General features: G+C 37.8%; 1 protein-coding gene across 4 annotated transcripts in view; it reads right to left on the reverse strand.

The window, feature by feature from the left end:
• LOC129257872 (protein Wnt-5b-like) overlaps positions 1 to 23,289 on the reverse strand; it is a 39,682-nt gene extending 16,393 nt beyond the window's left edge. The window contains exons 1-3 of one of the 4 annotated variants that reach the window (XM_064096305.1): positions 23,082 to 23,289; positions 13,067 to 13,550; positions 7,132 to 7,400 (exon numbers count right to left, since the gene is read on the reverse strand). In XM_064096305.1, the coding sequence (XP_063952375.1) occupies positions 7,132 to 7,400; positions 13,067 to 13,293 (496 nt within the window). In that variant the 5' untranslated portion in view covers positions 13,294 to 13,550; positions 23,082 to 23,289. Of the gene's footprint in view, positions 1 to 7,131; positions 7,401 to 13,066; positions 13,551 to 13,700; positions 14,065 to 22,819 lie in introns of those variants that run through there. The other 3 variants (XM_064096303.1, XM_064096304.1, XM_064096306.1) reach the window with 3 other exon arrangements.
• Between the last annotated feature and the right edge of the window lie 1,289 nt (positions 23,290 to 24,578).

A 24,578-nucleotide genomic window follows, 5' to 3' on the forward strand; every position in this document is an offset into this window, starting at 1 on the left:
CTTCTTCAGAAGATAGCATCGAGACGCCGCGAGACTTGAGGGATCAAGACGGCAAGACCTTAACATGAGACCAAATCACAACCGCGGGCAATCATCATCAAAAACGGTTAACTGCATCAGTCTTTGACGGATACCAAGGAACCAGCGAACATTGGAAGACAGAAAGATGAGGGGTTGCCAAGGTCAACTTAGTTTGTTTAGCTAATTTCATCCGACCCCGTGCTTCACCCTCTGCTAATGAGTTTTCAGGTAACAGAGCCCCACATGTAAAGTTTCATGTCATGTTTTAAGTGTCACGTGAGAACTGTGACACAGCCGGCGCAGTTAATGTATCAGATGCCACTGTATCATACTCGATTGATGTGCGGTACATGTGTATCGAGTCAAAAAGGCAACGAAAGGTCATACGGTATTTGCCCAAGAAATCGAAATCTCATTTTGAACGTAACTTCTCAATATGATGATAAAGCATGTCCGATGAATAGGATTCTTCTTAATAGTAAATATGTATTTAGTAGACAATGTGCATTCAGACTCGGTATTTAGTAGACCAAAACGGGGTTATCAATATACTAATGCATATTTACCCTGATTAATTTAATAGTTTCCCTCTACCCGATAATTTTATGTTTAAAATATTTTCCAGCATAATCTCAAAGATGAGTAAGATCAAATATTGAATGAAATCGTTACATTTTTATTCTTGAGATGTTTATTCAGGCTTTCCAAACAAACCTTTCCTTTTCACATGTTTGAATCTTTACCATTTACAGTGGTTTTCCCCCAAAAAAAATCCGCTGATTGGATATTTAGTCTATATGTACAAGAAAGAAATGTCAAACCTTTATACTAAATACAAAAAATAAAAAATATTGAGTCTTGGTCCGTTTGAAATATTTTATGAAACAAACATTTAGGCCCTACGTGTGAAAACATTTTTGTATTATAATTTTTTTTTTAGATAGAAGCAAACTTTCGTTTTATTCTGACCTTATTTTTTAGTTTGGCTGTTTCTTTTTTTTTTTTTTGGGGGGGGGGCAGTTGCTCTCCGATTTTCAAAGTGTCTTGTTGAGGAACATAATTATATTAAAATAATTCGGTTGAATCATTTTATTCACCAAGGGGGGAGCGGAAACTGGTGAATCCATGGGGACACTCTATTGTTTCTTGAGGTTTCATGCACACACAACATGCACAATGGGACCCCCAAAAGGCGATTTATGAAGCTAAAGCGGAAACATTTTCATATCATTGTTAAAAGATGTCTCTCGTGGTCCTTTAAAGTTTAACCCAATCATGTAGAAAAAAGAGGAGTCACTTTTAATAGGATTCCCGATCTTTTCAATGAGATCCTCGATTATTCATGAGGGGTTGGATTGTTTGTGAATGGTTTTAATGTTTGAATAGTATAGAGACCTCCTCTTAAAGCCTATCGATTCTTCGGCAGTTAACATCGGACTAAAAAAAGGTCCTGCATGAATGACGTCGAATACAGGATGGGTCGAAACACAGGGGTGGAACGGCGACAAAATATAACGTTGCGACAAGAGGGCGAGACAGCGATTCAGTTAAAGTTAGACAACATAATCCACAAATCGACCAACCAATAAACCAATAAATATTGTTAAAGACCAGGTGAAATGTTGAAGTTGTTGAGGGATTTTTTTTTTCGTTTTTGCTTAAACATTGACCAAATTGTGTTCATTAAATGACGGATGAAGTGTCAACACGATACAAACACTCCACATGCTTCTGAATAAAAATCGATTCGTGACAGGTTCATAGAAGATTCTTAATCCAATTTGGTGTCTTACTACCAGAAACAAATCTGGAAATAAATTTTTTTCCAGCTTACCAGTAGTTCCTTATCACATTTAAACGAGATTCATATCCATTTCAAAATGAAAGTAATCTGCCAATAATGAACTTGTTTTTTTTACTTCTGAAGATAGAGTTCTCCGAGTTTCATTCATTTTACTTATCCCCTCTTTGTTACCCTACAAGGTTCAAGAACTTTATTACCATTTAGCGGACTGGTGCCAGAAGGGAGAACGCTTACATCTAGGATGATTTTCCAACGGAGCCACAGACTCTTCAGACTAACAAAGCATTGTACCTCCCCCAGACGATCGTCTTGTTGAGGTTAACTCTAATTTGTCCCACAAAAGCAATTTCGTGTAAAGTTGCCCCTAAATGCACGATCATGGTTGAAATATTGTAGCGACTTCTATTGTATCAAGGAGCTGAATAATGTAATAGGCGGAGTTGACTAATACCAACTTTTTGTAGCCCCCACGACCTTTAGATGTTTAAACACGGAGTCGGCTCATTGATTGCTGATGTCTTGTGAGGGACTTTATCAAACAGGGCCATGTATTCAGTTACTGTTTGTTAGGAGCTTGTTCAGTAAATAATGACGAAAATCCCATTTTAAACCAGAAGAACAAGATAAACCACACTGGTTCTTTCTAAGGTTCCTACCATCATAACACGCCCTGCATGTTGCCATCATCTTAAAGATCTTCGGAACGTGCTGAAAAGAAGAAGATAGGAAGTGAAAGGCAACAAACTTCTGACGACAAAATCTTCTGACCTTCAGGTTGTTTTAGCTGAAGCTCATCGTTTTAGCGAGATAAGTTCTAGTACAGTCATGAGGAAAAGTCTAGTGGAATGTTTATCTCATAAAAAAAAAACATACTGACTTTTTCGATCTTGACGGACAAATATCACTTTCTTCAAAAACGTCACATATCAAAATCATGAATTACTTTAAAAAAGTTTTGATTTATCAATGACATTTATTTACTGTATATTGTTTGTATTGTTATAACCAATTTGAAAGTACAAGCTTGATTGGTTTGTTTATTGATTTATGTAATTTATTTTGTATTTATGTTTCTTTGATTTGTATTAAAAAAGTGAATATAGAAATGAAATAAACCAAATGAAATATAAAAAAACACTCCTTGAAATAAGGAATCACCGACACTTCCCTGCTGAGACGATATGATTCTCGGCTTTACGCAATAAACTTGCAAATGTATTATTTTGCAACTTACACGACATACATTCTAAGAAAGATTTTAGGTCATTTTTGAGGTCTCCTGTCTTCGAAAAGACGACAATGAGTATGTATCACATTGTTATATGAAGTGGGAAGATGACAGCGGGCTTTAAAAACACTTATCATACTGTGATGAATCCTTGTAAAAGTCTCTTCAAGAATTTGACTTTAGATTTCAAAGCGGTTTAGAATGGAAACCATCCCTCTTCCTGGTTTTGGATCTTATACTGAATTCCCACGCATCATTAATTGTTTAAACCAAGCTTAAAGTGGTTTTTTGGCCATTCAGTTGTTTTAATGAAGAGGATTTCTGATCCGTTTTGGTTTGCTGAGTTTGCTGGTGCCACATAAAAAAAACGGAAAAGCTTTAGCCATTCGATTACGTCATAAATGAGAACCTTGAGTTAATCTCAGGTAAGAAAGTGTATTGTTGAGAACCGTTAATGAGGTCACTTAAACTTTTAAGTTTGGGTACAATTCTGATGTTTATACGAGAAAGGGTATACATCATAAAATAGATGCACGGAATTCAATTTAATCAGAAGCCCCTGCAATGCTCAATTCAGATTTGACTCGTCACCAACTTGATATCATTTTGCACGAATTCGAAACGTTTTATAAATGTTGTTGTTTTTTGACGTAACATCATGAAAAGTATGACTTGCTTGCAACTAAGGAAGTAAAACATACACAGTGTATTATATTACGTTTGTCGTGTTCACAAGCTGAGGTGTGTATGGGCGTGCTCTGTGTGTAGGTGTGAAAAACAATGTAAAACAAGGTACATGCGCACAAAAATTATTAAAATCATTTGCAAGACGCATATATAAATTAAGTATATTTCTTTTAACTTTTCCCTCGATGAAACAAATAGGGTTGTCGAAAGTTTGAAGGCGCATATTGCATGGTGTCGTATGGCCTTATAGACATGACAGAGGAGTTGGGTGAAAGGGAATTATTTTAATCGTAAACAGTTATAATGTTAAACTTCTCAACTTCCAGGATTTCACTCAAACCAGATGTAGATGATTGGATGAAATTATGAAAGACCATACAGCATTTGCTTATCATAAACAGCGAGATAAAATGCGAAGTGCCGAAATTTCTTGGCTTCCACGAGCTGAGGGCGAAGTGAAAATCAAATTGATGGCGGTAATCATTTTTCCCCTGACACGTATATGTGAAACCGGTTTACGAGAATGGGGTCCGTCGTGAAGTCTCTGATATTTTTATACTCCTAACAAAAAGAAATGTGTCAAGTTGCATGGCAGTTCTTGTATATCCCCGACTGTTCACGGATCATGCTAATTGGTTTTCGTAATCAGAAAAGGTAATTCCTTGGTGCACCATTTCTGAGTTGAAATCTCCAACACAATGTTAAGTCACACGCCTGCTTTTTTTCCTATAGAAGCCATATGCATATCCAATACCTTCAAGGGGCGTACCTTGAAAGTCATCCAGGAATGGAGAAATGGGGTTGTGATGACGTTTTACCCTCATTCGACAGATCATGATATCGTCCAAGTCTTAGTCGACGTAGTGGTATGATGACTGTCACAACTGCAATGGGGACAGTCTTTCTAATAAATGGCAGTCACCTGGTCCAGAGGGGGGGGGGGGGGGGGAGGGGTGAGGGTAGGCGGTAAAAGAATTTATTACCTTCAACTTGAGGATGATTTACGGCTAGATTTCACGCCGACACCTCGACCATGACCTAATTGCAAATGGGACTGGTAAACGGGTTTTCCATATCACCCGGCTTTACTGCGATCGGTTGGGATTTGGAAGGGATGCGGGGAAAATGGTGGCATGGTGAAAGGAGATGGGGAAGACGCTTGTCAACATGCCCCTTCTTACTTCATCAACTGATCTCTTTAATACATGTAGACCTACTTTTTATTGCATAAAATTTCGGCGATTCAGGTTTCATAGCTAGTGCCTACCGGAGTCATCCCCGCCACGCTATTGCTTATTTAAGAAAATTTCGTTTCATTTCGTTTCATTTACTTTAATCAGTATGATGAAATGTAAATGCCTAACCATATTTAGTGTATCTGGTTGTGTCTGAGAGAAACACGATGTTGATCTCTCTGTCTTCACAATCGGCACTCGATATGCAGCTGCTGATGAAAACATGTCCGATCTCAAACATGAACAGAGTCCAACACAAGGAAACACCAGTATGTTAAAAATTGTCGGGTTGTGATAGTGGTTCTGTCGTTTGCAACTAATAAAGTCAATCCTCTTCAGAAACCAATCACCTTTCCATGCAACCAGGGATGCAACCGACCGATGCACCACGTTGAGAGGCGTTCAAAAGGGACCAGTAGATGTGACATCATTCCGCATACCAGGAAAGGGCAATAACGGGGAAACTTGGATCGTGGTGTGAAATATTTCTTCATAAATGACACAAGTCCAAAATGAAAGATAAATATATCCTCTTACAACGATCACCCCCTTCCTTAAACCCGAGCTTCTTGACTGTTTTCATGACCGAGACCGTATGTTTGTTCTAAATAAAATGAATATAAATCATCGTTACACTTCTTTTGGTCACCTACGGCAAGTCTTGCTCTTCTATGCGTGGATACATATTCGACCTTTGACTGTAATAAAAATATGTAAAGTTATGATATAAGTTAGCAATGCGTGTTTTAAAGTGTCAACTCCAATAATGTGCTTTCTGTACTATGACATCGATTGAAATAATAAGCTATAAACTGAAGTTGAACTTCTTCTGCCTGTGAAGATGTCGAAACGTGTACGATTTACATTCCAGTGACGTTGACAACACAATCAATATTAAATAATTGGATAAAGTCCTATGGACATGATGGATGTCAAATTAACTTCTAAATTTGTATGCAAATGTTGGTGGTGGGTGGGCCAAATAACAAGATTTTGTCACGTGTGACTCCCCACCCCTCCATCACTCATTTGCATATTATCATAAAGAGAATGTCAAACTTCTTCCACTTGTGTAATGCCTCGAAGAATGTCATTAACAACGACACGCTGTAACATTTAATTACTCTAAATGTAAATAGGTTTGCCGAATATCATAGAGCTCACAATAAGATTGAAAGTAACTGATTCCTTTCACGTTTTAAGAATGAATGGAATAATCAACCTCATGTTAATACTTCTTAGAACTGTTGATAGTCCTACAGAGTACATTTGTAGATTTGACTTTGAACATCTTTATAAGATCGAGAAATACATGTTTCGAAAATATTTTCCAAAATGTAAATCAATATAAAAATTTTGCCCTCCCTTTAATATCGGACGATAGCGCGTAAATAGGAAAACCTGTATACCAGAAACAAAGTTTGGCACTGGACTGGCACCCTAAATTTTAATGGCGTTTTAATAATGTTTACTCGTGATCAAAATCAGGGAAGGTCTGAAATTCATGGCCATGTTTTCTAGGACGAAATGTATACTTTTCAGATAAATTTGTTTGAGGAGTGAGTTCATAAAAATTGCGAAAAGTCAGACTGTTCAGGCAGCAAGACGATGTATGTACAATCACGGTTGAGATATGGCCATGGTGGTAACATACTTAAGTCTTGAAGCCAGCTCAAGCATTGGGTCACGGTAACACACATTAACCATGAAAGCTTAAGCCTCAAGGATTCAAACTTAAAGCATGTGAAACAGGACTTAAGCTGGCACGCATCAATTGAAGCTTAGGTCTATGTTATTCCAAATGTATTCTATAAAACAAGATGATGATGAGCGAGTTAGGGTGAATTTGTGAATTTGTAAGCCTCAGAGTAGAATTAAATATATGTTCAAAAGAAAAAAAATTGAAAAGGAAGAATTTTGAAGATTTGCACATATATGGCTAAATTATGTAAACCTTGCCCAAGTAATTTCAACAAAGATGTAATTTCTCATGGTAAGTTACCCTATATTGTAAAAAGGTAGCTCCTGTACTCTTTACTGGACAGGACGTGTGTAGTGACCTGAGAAGAAGACTATAAAGTACTGCACATCCCAAATCGACATTACCCAAATCATTGTCAACATATTCATCAGTCAGATCAGTTCAAAGTACTTACAAATGCTGAGGACCTTCCCGAAGACGTTGCGACTGTCCACCGTGCTGCAGTTCCACCTTCGGTTGGTGAACTGGTTCTGGCATTCATCGATGCTCATCTTGGCCCCCTCGCCGATGGGCGCCATGTGGTCCTGGTAGAGCTGACATAGTTTCTGCTGTCCCGGTGACAGACCAAGTAACTCACTGCACAGGGGTTGTGTACCAAGGATGAAGAGTTCGGGGTTCCGGAAGGCATCGAACTGCTGGACCCTTGTGTCCAGTCCTAGATTTCTGTAATCAGGGATCGACATGGAAACGAAACGTTAATTGTAAAAGATAAACAAGACAGATCTTTAAATATTGGGATAGATACCAAGAACTGTAATTTTGTATTAAGCCTCATCTTTTCATCATTATATCTTCGGAGCGTGATCATTTTACGGGCAAAAATCGTCATATTATAATAGGAAATACACCAAAAGCGAAATTGAGATCTGATGCACTGGCGTAAATCCAAGCAGCGAACCTGTTGTTCATGGAGGGGGGGGGGGGGGGTGTGGGAACTGTAGTGTTTCATCCCTGGCCCAACTTGAATAGTATGACGTCATGGATCTGATGTTCTTAACTAATTTAGACATCCTTGAAATGCACATACTGCTTACAATAGATGCTTGTTGTTTAGAGGTTTGCTTGTGTCTATATTTGGCCTATATTCGTATTGGATTATGAAATAGGATTCTAAAATAAAACTAATGTAAAGAATTTGGAACCATAAGGGTATTCTAATTCCTCTCTGATCTTTTGGCGGTCTTCTTTTTGATCGTTGTTATGTCGGGGCATGCAAGGAAAGGGCCATGGTATTAAGCTAACATAAGATTAGATGCCATTTAACAACAACTATTGTTTGTCTTAGTTTGTATCTTTGGAACAAGGGACAATTATCATCAAACATGTCGAGTGATCGGCACTTACAATAAAGAAAATAAAATTATCGATCGGAAAGGATGAAATCTTCAGGAAAAGAAATCGTACTTTCTCGTCAAGTTTGTGAGATTCTGGCGTCTATAGATCTTAGGAAAGCTTCTATTTACAGGTCGTACTTTTCTTTATATTCATTAAAAATGGTTGATTAGTTTGGACGCTAAAGTGGTAGGTTAATACTGTTGTCGTGTTCTATATTTAAGTAAACGGTCTTTGTTCTTTCGGGATCTCCTAGGCAACCGAATTACGTATTTGAAAACTTTAAAGGGTTCTGGGAAACCGGACAACTTTGGGTTTTATGGCATCGACGAAATATCCCTTTCACGGATCAGCATACGTGACATAATCTGCTTTTAGGCAATACGTCCGAGGGAAGCGTATGAAAACGTCCACATGGATTGGCTTTGATAGTACATTAGGATTTAGAAAGCGTTCTATAAATATAGCAGATCTTGCTTCGCACCATCAAAACAGCTCGGGAAAGGCGAGAGGGAACAAACAGATCACATAACAATGGCGCTTTTTAATATACATATACTATACAGTAACATTTTAATGACTCAATTGACTATTTGCTACATAATTATTAACATGCGTTTGGTGCTATTAATTATCGGGACTACATCATTTTTTCTTTAGGAAGGAGGGAACGGTCAATCGGTTTTCCCATATAGTTTGTTCAATTCCTCAATTATCACTGATGTGCAAGACATTTCATAGCAGGTTTGCACAATAGACAACTTAATACCCAAAACGGTCCGGGGGATTTAATTCCGCTAGAAATTGACTTTTAGAATTCTTGTAATTGAGTTCTTTTTATCACCGGTGGAGTGGATTAGAAATTACAGCCATGTGTAATGAATCTAATAGACTGGACATGGTATTTTAGTATTTAGTCCGGAGTTTGGACGAAGGTTAATAAAATAGAGGAGCCGTTATTTTCACGGAGACAATGATGCGCTGAAGATCTGGGATCGATACTTGACTACCGGCGTGAGTCAAAAGCGGATTTATTCCGACTCTTTGAAGGTATTTCGGTCTAATACGAGAACAAAGCTCATAATGTGCCGCTAGTCAGAATTTGATTAAAAGTCTTTCGGAGGCGATTTCGTTGAGCTACCATGAATAAGAGGTATCGCTTGTCGCCCCATTGATGTGTCATTCCTACACTCCTTTCAACTTATTTTCACGATACTTCTTGGTGCAATTCACTGTAGTGTGATGGACGTACGATTAAGACTCAGCCATCCGTCACGCCAGTCGAGGGGCGCTTAAGTTAAAGGCAGGGTGCAGCATTTGTAAATGTTAAGAAACATCAGCTTCATAATCATTTCTTCTTTTTGTCATTAAAATCATAAAAATAATCTAGGCCTACTCCCATTCTTCAATTTGACATGTGTCGATAAAACTTATGATAAGAGAACCACATAACTTGACAAAAGTTGATAAAACATAACCTGTCATCAGTTTAAAAATCGCAATTTTTGCTCAAGATTGATTGCTCCACTACAATTTCAATCTATCAAGAATTACCTGAAAAAATAATTTCTCGACATGATAATAGTAAGTTTGATTGCGCGAACAATTTCATCTTGTTCAAAATGGAATACATTTCCCCCAGATATCCCATTATCTCAAGGGGCGGATCCCTTTCATATCTATCATGTCTATATGTACTTCAAAATTTTCATTACTGTTTATGAAGCTATATGGTTCACAATTCCAAGCAAGAACACTGTTGGACACAAAAATATTTACAATTCTTGTAAGACAAGAGACATGAAATGTTTCATTTCATTCCATGCGTCGTCACATAGAACCTTTCAGATAGAAATTGATCAAATATTCAGATAATGAATAATGATAAAAGTAATAATTATAGTAATAATTATGATAATATCATGCTCCGAAAATTTGTCGGTACATGTATTTTTTTTTACTTGATGTTTCATTTGTTAATGTATCGGCCTATTCCATACTCGGACAGATTATAAACTCAAAGAATTCCATGAATCATTTTTTGTGCTCATAGATAAATTATCGATAAATGCATATCTTAACATGAAATTGTAAAAGTAAACGGTTCTGTTGTGACGCGCGTCTTTTGTAAAAGAATTAAGAAAACCAATGCAGCAATCAATACTGGCATGTTCCTATCTTCTTTGAGGAAGGATAGGCTTCCGAACATGTTCGATCCGTTGTTGAAGAATGCCGCATTAGACCGTTAAACACACAAGTCTTGTTGTCAAGAGGGCGTTCAGCAAGAGTAATTGATCTAATTAAACATATACCAAGATCTTTTTTTTAGCCTTAAGAGCGAGAAGAATAGGAATAGGTTGAGCTGAGGTTAAAGATGGCGACTTGGGTTGATAGCAGATACAGAACGGAAAGGAAACAATGCAAGGCCACTACGACATGGTAGGGGTTTGGTGGTGATGCCCATTCGGAAAACAATGGACTCGGTGAAAATATTGGTTACGGCCTATCAAGCTGTAGTCGCCGGATTTTGAGAAATTACTTTCTCTCTTTCTTTCAACTATCATTTTCGTTCTTCATCGTCACCCTCATCTCTGCTCACATAGAGACTATCACAATCATAAGGTCGAGATGAAGAAAACGGATTTATAGATTACTTTGAAATAAATCTAGTGACTTAAGAATCAATTTCCCTTTTCACTAATTGTTGTTTTTTTAATTCTGATATGAATGACTACGTATTTCGTTCGCGAGCAATATTTGTATTTCCACTTTCAACTAGTAAATGTGTTTTTTGTTTCTTTACATTCGACACACATGCTTATACACATTTCCAATGAGGCCTATCATGCGTTCATGATTTATACAGTCTGGATTTATACCGGCTACCCACTTGTATATTTCCGCACACAACCTTCCGTCTATGCCTTTTCCATCCTACCGTATTGCTTTCCAACTTTCGGCGCCAATCACGCATGGTAAACGGCAAGATGATGGCAGTTATACATTGGTAATGTCGTAGGCGTGAATTGAAATTTCAACATATCTACCGGACCACACTGCGTTCCGTTACATTAATTGCACTTTCACCCTAAGTCTGACTAACAGAAAATAATGAAAAAAGTAGAACTTCACCCATAACAAATTTAAAAGGAGGCTACATACTTGCAAAGAGTGTAATGACGAAAAATTCCTTCGTATAAAAGGTCATATAAGTTCAGCTCGAAATCTTTCATTCGTTGCACTTCTTTCGCGAACATTTAACCGGGTCATTAAGTTAAATGACGATTGTTATATATTTAGAGTAAATTGTTTATCATTAGATGGCTACATAGAGAGATTTAGTAATAATCGGCCCCAGTGGAACGGTAGGACCAAGCCTACCGACCTTCCTCTGCGTTGTGCCTCATTACGAGACCTTGTCCTCAATAAGAACCCAATTTTCACGGCTCTTTTAAGAGCGTCACTCAACTAGCTGATATCAATGGTAATGGGTTCGTGCAACATTTGATCGTAATATGATTTAAAGTAGGTGCTATTTATGTAGATCAAAAAGCAAGTTATCTCATTATATGAACAGGCCTATTAGTGATATATCAATGATCCTTCCGCCCAATTATGCAATGGCGCCAAGATAGTTGGACCCCACTGATAATGTTTCTTCATCTCACTAAGATCATGTTGTCATTTGTGGATTTCCTTTTACTGACTTACATTTTTATTACAGAAAATGTGTTTTTTTTTTAATGAATTGAACAGTTTATTTTATCTTACAGGCATCAAGCAACGAATATAATTGGCCGATATATGCTCGCAAAACATGACTTAAATCATGAAAATGCAAGAGGCTTGGTGCATATTCCGATGATCTCGAACAAATTTGGTTCATTTTTTACCCTTTTCCTTGTTTATTTTTTTTCGTTGTTTAAAGTAACAATTTGGATCTCACTCGGTCCCATATCACGTTAATGATAATTCGAATAGTAATTACTTTTAATAGAAACAATTATAATTTCGACATGAAATATTGTTTTAACTTTTGATAATCTAATACGACTTTTCCTCGATTTTTTTGTTCAAATATCTACAATATATATATAAAATATCTCAGACATTCTCTGCATACACCTCCCAATTCCCTGCTTAAACTATTCGACCGTTACGCTTATTTTCCTCTGCTTAATGTATACCGCGGTCTATTTGGGCTTGAATCTTTTTCGCTTGTGACTTCTGTTGCTGTAATTGAATACGAATACCTATGTACTTTGCTCGCACTAAAGTCATTGGAGAAACTGATGAATTCACATTTCCTTCATTTTAGGTAATTTTTGTATAGTAATGACGATCACCACCGTTACTATCATAGACATCATCACCCTAAGAAAACACTGAAAAATGTCCAACAAAATATTTTTTGTGATGCTGTACATGTCGAGATGCAGCATTTTCGGTCACAGCATTCCCTAATAGCAATTTGTTGTTATTGTCGATATAAATGGAATTTATCGGGCGTGCAAGGAAGAATGGTCCGTGGGTTATAACAATGTATGTCTATACCGTGGATCCCCTTCGTATTAATATCTCAACAGAACGATGTTAATCCTGAGAGCATTAATAAGATGAGGTGCTATTAAGACCCCCAATCTGTCTTGTCCGTAGTTATCATGTCAAAATGCATTAGTGATACGTTTCTATTGATAAACATATATAATCACTACAAATTGAGCCGTGCCAATGCACCTCATACGTATAATCACTTTTATGGATTCAGTAAACTACTCTCAAATCAGACATTATCATAATGACTTCAAACATAAAAGCTTCAACTGGACAAAGAAAGAAACGTGTGGGGTGGGAAGCCAAAAGGGCAGAAGACAAGTATTTACACCCAGGGAGAACAAAAATACGAGTAAAGAGTGAAGGATACTCGTTTTTTTTCTCAGGAAAGGACGAGACAGAAATAAATGAGTAATATAGAAGGGATTTAAGTGGGGACTTACATCCATGTTGTATCTTGTGCTCTCGTAAAAGAAGGTGATAAAATTCCAACAAAAGTCCAGAGTAAGATTAAGGCGTTTGATAATATCGTCATAGACGGTCTTCGAAGGAGACAAGAGAATTGTCGGGTCAGCCGCCACGATGGCTGCGATCTCCGATTCGTCATCGTGTTCTTGCAAGGGCTGGCAGACAAAGGGCGACTCGATAAGGAGTTCGTACACGCATCCATTTTAGTTTTTAAATTAGAAATACCAACTGATACAGCTCATTGACTTGAATCGCCTTCCTCATCACGCTGATACCATGAATTGACAAACCTCTTCTGGGGATTGCTTCCTCCCTATAGTTAAACTACGTGGTATCTTTCGAACAGGTCCTTTGTCCAAGGTGCTACTGTCCTCGCACATATCCTGGAATCGGTAGTCTATCGTCGATCACTACATCCCTTGCTCTATCTATCTCTTGGAGCTCAGTCCTTCCTTGTTTCTGAAAATGAGAGAAATAAAAGGGAAAATAAAATGCTGGAATGAAAATGCAATACAAAGAATAGAACAATTAAAAATACGCATGCATCTCCAAGCATCGAGTCAAGCCATACTACCTTGGGTCTACCAGAGGGACAGGACAGATACACACCTTTTATGATGGTATGTGGGAGGAAATGTAATCCACTAGGTCTTTCCAAGATAGAAACTATCAACATGCGTCAAAAGGATGACGTAGAATTGTCCCGCATGAAATTTGATGATGGAGATCAATAGTGAAATGTTTTGACAAAGCCTGCTGAAATCTTGTGAAACTTGACAAGAATTGCCACCTTCAGCTCCTGGTGGGTATCTTTCGAAAACACATCGAGATGAATATATACGAGAAGAGGAGAGAGTGAGCGGGAGAGAAGGTCCGGGTGATGCTTGTTCGTCAGCCGCCAGTTAGACAAATGATTTACCTGTGTGAACGAAACATTGGGTGCACTCCTCAGCTCACTCGCAGCTAGCCCTTCACTGATCAGTTTTAAAGAGAAACCAAGAAAGAGTCTGATGGCGACCTCTCATTGGCTCGTATACCAACACAACACAGCCCGTTTCGCTACACCTCCCGCGGACTTTGATACTGTTCATTTGGCATGCAACGAGCGTGCCCGAAACGAGCCAGCTAAATCCCACCTAACCCTATCATATTCACATCTTCACTTTAACTTACTCACATTGACTGAGGGAATGGAGAAAAATCCAATTCCAGTACACATAAAAATAAAAGTAGGCTGAATCAATACATTTAAAAGTAAATTCATATCTATATCAAACATACTTAGACAGAAATCCATTAAGATCATGATGACTGACGATAATTTTTAGGTTTTTTAAGTGAACAATGTATACAGACATGTAATATATAATATGTGTTACAGAGTAGATTATATTGTACGAAGGTGAGTGGAGTGGAAGAACATATGCTGGGAAAAAGCAGTGCTTGAAAATCGCACGTCATCAAGGGAACATGCTTTTATCAAACAGTTGGTATCTTACAGATGCATGTCATTCTCTAGGTCAGCCTACAGTATAGCATGCTCAATATAAAAACAAATATCAAACTTCCATGTTTGTGAATTGTATTTTGGATACACATGGTCTACCGACTCATTCACAATGCATGAGACACTGTTCGAAAATTTATCCTTAAAATAACAGAAGTTCCTGCAGCAGAGTCTCGAGAACCATGTAATCTTACCAGATTTCGTAATCTTACATTGTATCATGTAAAATTACAGGAAATTGGTATGTGGTGTATGGAACCTTACAAATTTCCTTAAATAAAACACAATTTTCCCTTTTTTAAACAGACCTGTTCTGTTAAATTGTAGAAAAATTCCTGTTTTATGAATTTACAGAATGATTCTGTTATTGCTTTTGCAAAATCTTGTTTTTTTCCTGTAAAATCAGGTTTTTTTTAACAGTGTACATTATGTAGCAGTCTGAAAATCAGGTAGTTGGAGAACTCCCTGCTGAAATCAAACCCCGTCGATTTATCTACAGAATATCCTATATATTTATCATATTCTCAGTGATGAATGGTTATTTTCAAAATGATACATAATAATAATAATCATGTGAAAATGAGGTGGGGTCACAATTAGATATGGCGTTTTCCACGTAGACCTACTACATAACTTGCTATCTATAGCATGTTTCACGGTAGCAAACAGTCGCAGATCACCATTAACATCTAGATTCACAAAGAAAGCGCCACGGCAACTTATCCAATTGTTCGAAATCAAGAAAGGATTGGGATATCCATCATTAATTACCGTCCAATACGCTTTTAAATTCGGCATCCCCTTTGGGGATAGTCGTCGGGAAGAGTTTTAAGGGGCATTCTGCGAGGGATAATCGCGATATAAAGTTCCAATTAATCACCGGATTGTCGCGGATCTTCATACCTCCAGATAGAGCCAGGAGGAACACAAAGAAAGCACCTCCAGTTTCTTTGATTGGCGAAGCTTTCCGCTGATCCTCTGTTTCCATTGAGATGCGTTCTGATTGTACAACTTGGAGTGGAAGGACATAATGCCGACATTGTGCTCAAGGAGACGACAATGAACCAGAGACTTCATGAAAGACAAAGACTATACAATGTTGCTTTTCATGAATCCTCGTTGCATCTCTATATAGAGCATTGTCCTATTGTCAATGACTCAGATGTGTAATAACAAAAACTCTATCACACGTATTGTAGTAAACATGTACCATACATTTTTTTTTAAACATTTTTTTAAACACTTCTAACTAAGTCGCTGAGTTTCTGTTGAAAAGATACATACACAATGCTCACCCGTGGAAGTTGCCTTATGTGTATCAACTTTAATAAATCGCTATCATGCAATTAAGATGTAAATATTATTTGGGTGAAAACATGCCTTTTTTATCCATGTTTATTCTGCTGATGTTTATGACTTCTATTCATATAGTAAAAAAATGTATTACTGTATATCTGTCTCATGATATTTCGTGAGAGGCTTTGTACAATTCAGCACATGGTGCAAATCGTTTTTAGTCTAATTAACGAGTGCACTCTAAAAACTCTTAACGATTTACTCAAAATAACGTGTGAATATATACTTTATCAGAGGGGCAGTAGATAGAAATTGTATTGAAAATGAATAACCCTGGTTTTTGTCAAAATAGAGAAAAGTCTCGTCGACCCAAAAAACATATCTTTTTTTACCAAAAAAATCTGGCCATGGTCTTGTATCATTGTCGATCACTCATATTCATATGTTATTCTACTTATGACATGGATATCGTGTCTTGTGAAGAACAGTTAACATCATTATTAGACTTGACTTATTTTTCTGTAACCAACGCCGAACCCATTCTTAAATTATTCCCCCCCCCCCCACTGTAACAGCGATATCGTGGTCTAGGGTGAAACTGAGTCACATTGACGAACTGTCAATGTCATGTTGACTTACAAAGTCAGTCAACCCGATGCAACAGGACAAAATATGAAATTGTGTTAGTGTTGTCCAATATGGTTAGTTGGTAGTTTAGCTCGGAGGGGTTTATACTTGGACTCCAAGCGTTAACCACCGTTTGACATTTATAAGGGAGATCTTTGCCTGAAGCGTTGACTAAAGCTCTTTAACATTCAATTAGGCAATTTATGAGAAACCGTCACGTCAAAAATAGAATTGGGAGAAGTTGAATTTGACGTAAACCGTGAACTCTGTAAAAACATGAAAAATAAAACCACTGGAAGCAAAGCAGGAGTGGGGTAAAAGAAGAACCCGAAAGAAATTCTAAACGAAGGGAAGTCGGGGAAAAACAGAAGAGTATTTGGCAATCCCAAGGGGGGCCGAACTCATGGTTTCGAGCTCTTTCTTGAAAATTAACAATGGTAGAAGTTTGGGCGAATACCTTTCTACAAAGCCAGCAACACTGGGAATATTTATTGAGAGGAAAATGCTAATCTACCTGTGTAGAATAGCTCGCATAGTTGTTACCCGTTTGGTTCGGTCCGAAATCGAACACGTCCAACTATTATGAGTTTTATCGCCTAAAAAGTATTATTCCAATATGAATGGTAACAAAACGAAAGTCTATTTTCAAGCAAAACATTAGTTATTGTACGCCGGTCAAATTTCAAAGAGGTATTGAATTTGACTGACCAGAAATTAAAATTGTTGGCATACCTCTTGGGTCGATGGCAAAACTGGACGGAAGTTTGAGAAATGACCAATGACCACCGGCTCTTGATGCCCTACTTATCCAACTATAGAGGAATCGTGATTTCCAATTCGATATACTCAAAATATCACAACGTTTCCCCTTTTCTCTCTTAATTTGATCACACATTGGTTTTCTTACATATTAAGTCATGACATGAGCTACATAACTGTAACGAAGAAAAGTTAAAGAACATGGTTTCTGGATTAAATATATTTTCGCAAGCAAACATGAAATCCTTATCATATTTGATGAGGCGTTCCTTTTAGATAGTTTATCTAAATTCACCATCATCAACAGCATCATATTAGCCTGAAATATACATAGAATACGTGTTACATATCTCTTATAGCTGTAATGGTTGATCAACCATTTTAATAACGTAATCTACGAATTAAGGTGCTAAAAGGATATATGCCTATTCCGTCTTTTCGATGCTTTCACGCATGCATAATAATTATACTTACACTTACGCAGAGACAAAATTGCGTATTATTGCGTTTACGATGATAAAATCTCAAATTGGATACCATCCTACAGGTGCGTATACCATCACAAAATTGCGTTTATCATCCCAACATACATGCCCATACATGCTCATGCAAGTGATGACATTTAAAATATCTGGCATAGAAGTTGGCTCCCCGTATCTTTCCTTCGTTCTTATTAATGATCTTTCAGCTTTTCCGTAACTTCAAACCCTTGGCACCTTTCGCCTGGTGTTCATTCTTTCCACTTTTACGCTCATCACTCACTTGGGTGATGTATATAGGGTAGATATTCCCGTTTACAATGTTGGAATAACATGTTGTTAAATTTTTCAATCAGCCAAGTCACGTCAAATTTGATTTTTCGTGATTCTAACCAACCATTCTGCCCCCATCACCCCCTCTCCCACTGTAATAAATTCACCCCCGATCAAATGACCCAGTTCACATACCCTATCGACAATCGATCTTGTGGTGGTGTTTATACTCTCCCTTATGTAATATGACGAGGGACGATGTGAACCTTGGGTCTCAGATACTCCATTGACGGGCTGGGCTCGGCAGTGTAACCCATCCCGTTCTGCTCATGGTTGCGGGTGATTCGGTTACATGTAAAGCGCGGGTGAACGACCCGCCAACCCGAGCCAGCCAGGGATGCGGACTCTGACCATGGGCAAAGGGGGACTTCTTTTTCAAAGAGCCGGAGAGAAAATTGTGGAAAGGTGAAGCCAGCTTGGAGGTATGACATGACGTTGAGAGGGGGAAAAATGGTCTGGGTATTCATTCTCAATTTCGCGAAATTTCACCTTCCAAGGCCGACCATTCCAGAAATATAGGGAGAGAGATAGCAGCGTCCCTTATGTCGTGGCAAATTTAATCTAAAAAAAAAACATTTCAAGATCAGAGCCACTAGAACCAAGGAGATGGGCACCAATCTATACAGGCCTATCCCAAACCATTCTCTCAACGAGAGAGAAAGAGATAAAGGGAATGAATGCATTTGAATAAAAACTATAAATCAAAGCAATAAAACAAGATTAAATAGCCTTACATGTAAATGGAAATGACGCAAACATACGGTTCTCGCCACCATTCCCGCAAATGTAAAGTTTTCAGTGACGAACGATGAGGGCACTATCAATTTTTATATATTGTTCCAGAAGTCATGGACCTTTTAAACTTATACGTTTGTCCAAAAGACATCATTGAGATCAAGTCCTTAACTAAAATAGAATAAAATAAAATAGAACCCCTCCCTCTCTCACCCTTTTCCATCTCTCTTTATATCTCAACCTCGACATCTCTACCCTCTCTTTTCTTTCTTGGTATATTACCCCTAATACCAAATACACACATTTACACCATGTTGACACTAATGAACATTGTATACAATGCTGTGCCATAATAGAGGGTCTGTATGTCGTGTTTGAGAGGGTCTATTATGGTGTGTTCTTGGGAGGACCCCTGGTAAATCAACATCCAAGCATTGGCTGGAAAGTTTGCCTACTGCATCTCTCGCGTCAATGTAAAATGGTCGATTCGATCCCAAATGGGTATACCCACATATAACATTGGTTTGACTTTTCAATTATGAGAAGTCCAATGGTTGCTCGAGATTAAAGGGTTGGAGAGTAAGAAGGGCCTAGGCCCCGCGTCTTACAAAGAGTTGCGATTGATCCAATCAACCACAACTATGGAAAGCCAGCAATGTCAACATCTAAAATACATGGGTTTTTTTTTCAAAATATTTTCTAGATAAATTATGATGTATATTCAAACATTCGTTGTTTTCTTGACATTTCAGTATGTTTCTCTTTGTTTTCAAATGACATTTTGCTAATTTCCTAAAGACAAGATATGACATAGTTGGATTTCCATATACTTGGGGTTGATCGGATCAGTCGTAACTCTTTGTAAGACGGGGCCTAGGACTTCATCTCTGTATGCTAACGGGATGAATGAATTGATTATTTTATTTGTATTGTTTTTATTTCGGGGGGGGGGGTCGAAACATTAGTACGCGGTGCAATAAACATATGTGTTAAATTCTACGCAGATTGAGGGTTAATTAACTGTTTATCGATCCTTGGCCAAATTTTTCGATCGTCATTATAAGCAAACTCTTTGTAAAAATGAGATAACTTACTATAGGCAAAGGAAAGCATGGTTAAAAAAAAAGGAATGTAAAACGTTTTAAGAGCATCGCCATATGGGGTAATAAATGGGATATAACATTGTGTTTTGGGGGATTATGACTCTGATTCAGAACGACCAATGATGTCCACTGTAATCAAAGTCCACTAAAACTTAAATGAATTTGTCCATCAGTCTATACGTCTGCAGTCAATATCGATATGGCCAGGGATATCTCAATGATACGAGTTTCAAGAAAGTCATGTGACTGGCATACCACAATTAATGTAGTTAGAGGAACTACTAAATACCTAATAAACCACTCCTTCCTACGTCTTACATACGAATGTCGAATTCTTGCCGATTAGCATGTCGACGGCATTTAGGCCGTAATCGGGGGCGCGATCACTTTACGGATGTCACCAGAAGACAGGCTGTGGGAAGCTATCATCCCTCATCATCCTTCGACGTCGTGACAGGATGGTATTCGGATTCGAACTGATGTTCAGAGTATTATATCTGTCGTGAGCACTGGGCCAGCACATGGGAGCCAGCTCACGATGGTGACAGGAGGGCATGCGACGAGAGAGGGTTTATAGTTTAGACCCGAGGGGGTAGGCGTGGAAAATTCGAATCGGGATATGCGAAGTGAAGGAATACACAACAGTTGTAGGATTGAAGGGATAATGGATAAGGTGAATTCGTCCTTAAATATGCAGGACATTTACACAATCTGATAGTCAGAAATCCATCACGATAAGTAGATATATTATATAAATCTTCACATTATTCGGCAACTGCCCGTGAGGTTTTTTTTTAATGTGGCAGACTTGGAGGGGGTATTCATCAAGAAGCCCAAAGCTCGTTGTATAAGGACATTTACGATGGTTGGAAAAACACCAAAGACCTCGATTAGAAGATTTTGTAGAATGATTTTGTAGAATGACGCATTTGTATGCTTTAGTTTTTATGTATACATATATATACATGTATTTTGCAATTATCTTTTGTTTTATATATACAATTTAAGTGCACTCCTCCCCTATAGCTACACCTCTGTCCTGTCAGTACAGAATCAGGTGGGATGGGTGAAGAGGGATGCTTTACACAGCGTGAAGACGAGTGGGCAGAGACGCTAAAAGACATGATCGAGAGGTTGATCAAATAAAGACCTTAAAGGAGAATGAAACCCTTGAAACCAGCTGAATCCATATCAAAGAGAAAAATCAAAGAAACATATTGTTGAAAGTTTGAGGAAGATTGAATGAATAATAAGAAAGTTATGAGCATTCGAATATTGAGATCACTAGTGCCGTGTAGATCCTCCCAACGGCAATGCGACCAAGATCTGTGATATCACACACGTACAACTCCCTCATTACTTTAGTACTTATTTCACTTATATTCTCACTTTTATAGAGTCTATCACAAGGTGAGGTGTTCTCTTTATGAGATGACAAGTACAGAGGTTTCACAACATTATATCATTGATGAATCATTTGTCATATGATTAGAATGAGCAAAAAGAGATGTTTTGGGGTATATTTTCATTGTCCAAATGGGAGAGTTGTACGTGTGTGACATCACAGATCTTGGTCGCATTGTCAATGGGAGGATCTCCATAGCATTAGTGATCTCGACATTCAAATGCTCATAACTCTTTTATTGCTAGTCCTATTTTACTCAAAGTTTTGTTGATCTTATTCTTTGATTTTTCTGCTTTCACAAAAGCTAACTTGCTCCAAGAGTTTCATTCTCCTTTAACCGACACTGAACAACATCAAGGCAGGCTCTGACCGCTAATACGGCAAAACAGTTTGTCCGACATAGCAACACATTCTTGCAGTGACGCACCAAGAAGGATTAATGAAAATGGATGTGTCTCATGATGGAAAATGTTGTTATTCAGCATACAACTAACCATACCCGAAAGACCGCTATTCATAAAAAGCAAGGGGTCACCAAGAGGGCACTACAGAACAAAAAACCAAACTTACAAATGGGAAAAGAGGAAAGTACGACACATCTACGAATGTTTATAGATCACCTTTTGGATAATAGTCTCTCTTTAGGCCTACAACCAAACCATGGTCATACAGTAGTGGAGCAGGTTTGAAACCTTTATTCACTGACATGTAGGTCGCACTTTACAACAGCTTTCTTTTTAAAAGCGTATTCATCTCTCTCCTTTCATTTTTTTTTATATCAGAAACAGAAATTATATATTTCAATTGATAGTTAATGTCAGAATATCTAGATAAATGTTTATTAATCCCATCCACCATTTCTATGTGACATGTACTGTGTATAAACATTACTCGAGCCAACCCGACAATGGAAGAACCATGAAAACGCGGTAATACTTTGTTGGGAAATGTTCAACAGATGGAGATAAAAAGATGTCCAAGGATGCGGGTCGTGTGCATTTTTCACAGACACAAAGGGATTAATGAAAATACCGAAAGAGATTAAATAATTACATGACCGATTTCTCATACCCCTCTCTTTCTCTCTCTCTCTGAATAAGAACACACAAGTCATGACATTTCTAGGATACTTCGATTGGGAAATGTTCGACAGATGGAGATAAAAAGATGTCCAAGGATGCGGATCTTGTGCATTTTTCACAGACACAAAGGGATTAATGAAAATACCGAAAGAGATTGAATAATTACATTACCAATTTCTCATCCCCCTCTCTCTCTCTGTATATGAACTCACAAGCCATGACCTTTCCAGGATACTTTGATTGGGAAATGTTCGGCAGATGGAGATAAAAAGCTGTCCAAGGATGCGGATCGTGTGCATTTTTCACAGACACAAATAAAAGGGATTAATGAAAATACCGAATGAGATTAAATAATAACATGGCCGATCTCTCTCTATCTCTAAAGGAATAATCTTTACTCACCTGAAAGAGAAGTCAGTCTGAGAAATGTAAGAATACATAAGAATGATGACGCAGTAATCCGTTAATATCTCGACATAATTATGAGTAATATGATTAATCGTGTTCTAGATCCAAAGTTTGATTATCCAAGTCCTACTTCTTCTTGTTCTTGTCTGACCCGAATAGGAATATCCTGGAATCAATGTTGATTTCCCCGCCGATAAATGGCGTCCGTGCTGGAAATGCTGGGAAGGGGATCGAGGGGGGCGGCCTCTTGACTTACCGAATGAAATTCCTCGTTTCAATGCATGTGGCGATAGCAGCACGTATACATGAATGTCCAGACCAGGTCCTTGCCTTTTTATGACCGGTCTGTCCTTTCACCCAGGGCTAAGAACTCCCCCCCTCAGCCTATCAGGTCTCGGCGGCTCACCACCAAGATAAATTAGGGGTCTAGAGTGACACCTTTTGTTACGAAGAAGAATGGGCAGAAGAAGCGCATTTTTCTTATACTACTACATCCATTGTGCGCCAACACAAACGAGTCACCGCTGGACAATTCATTTAATCTGATAATCGGTTACGGTTGCTCAAACTCTATTGATTCCACGTCTCATGTTGTTCTTTGAGAGCTCTGCCCCTATGTTTCGGGATGGGTCAGATAGCCAACATCTATCTATACACGGACAATAGGTAGACATTGATGCACACCTATTCAGCATTCATTATGTATGTTATGGGGGGGGGGGGGGGAGCTCGCGGGGGGTCATCCCAACGTAATTAATGAACGAAGAACCTCGCCGTCAGTGCCTGTTCATCATGTTCTATTTAAACGGGATTGATTGCGTACACATGTAATTATATGAAACAATTAATTATCATAATCCTTTATGACCACTCTGATATTTTCATCCAAACGATTTGCTTCAGCTGATGATATTGTGATCGTGGGTGTTGACCCAGAAGAAGGGGGTTATACATTACATCTTCACATCATTCATCTAAGAATTCAAGAATTTAAAGAGAAATCCTCCAAGAATTAATATTAAAATAGCTTGGCACCAATTTTTTTCAGACGGAGCGAATAATCTGTCATCTTAAAACTCGAGGTACTCGCTCGCCTTGCTCACTCGCATCTTATGCAGCCATATCATCATCAAACCCTAATGTAATAAACTCTGTAATCGTCCTATCATTCTTCAGATATAAGTAGTCAAACATACAAAAGTTAAATGTTTCAGTTGTTTACGGCCTTGCTGAAAAGTAGCTTCGAGCTGAAAGCAGGCTTTTTAACCGTGATTAAATGAATAAATACAAATACAATTTATACCAGTATTGTTTTGAAAGAAAATTGTTTGGCAAATTTTCTGTTTCATTTATGGGTGTGCATGTTGACATTAATATATTAATTCTAGGAGATGGTTTTCTATTATGACCAATAGAGCTAGTGTGAAGAAAAAAAAGAGGAGCCCATTAATGTATAGTATTTAGGACTGTGCAGTTTTTGAGCAGGAGGGGATCGTTTTCTCATTAAAAACTCAAGGATTTGCCAATCATGTCTAATTACATGTATGACTGTCATTAAGTCCTCGAATATGCACGAAGATTTACAGGTATACATTATTTTACAAATCATTTTCTATATTTTTGTTTTAGGTGTTTTCGTTTTCATTAATTAATTTATTTATTTATTCATTTATTCGTTTATTTCATCACTTCATCCATTCATTTCACCATTTTATTTATTTTTGTATTTATTTGTTCATTCATTTATTTAATT

This window comes from Lytechinus pictus, chromosome 3 (genome assembly GCF_037042905.1).
Source record: "Lytechinus pictus isolate F3 Inbred chromosome 3, Lp3.0, whole genome shotgun sequence".
In the NCBI taxonomy this organism is placed as follows: Eukaryota; Metazoa; Echinodermata; class Echinoidea; order Temnopleuroida; family Toxopneustidae; genus Lytechinus; species Lytechinus pictus.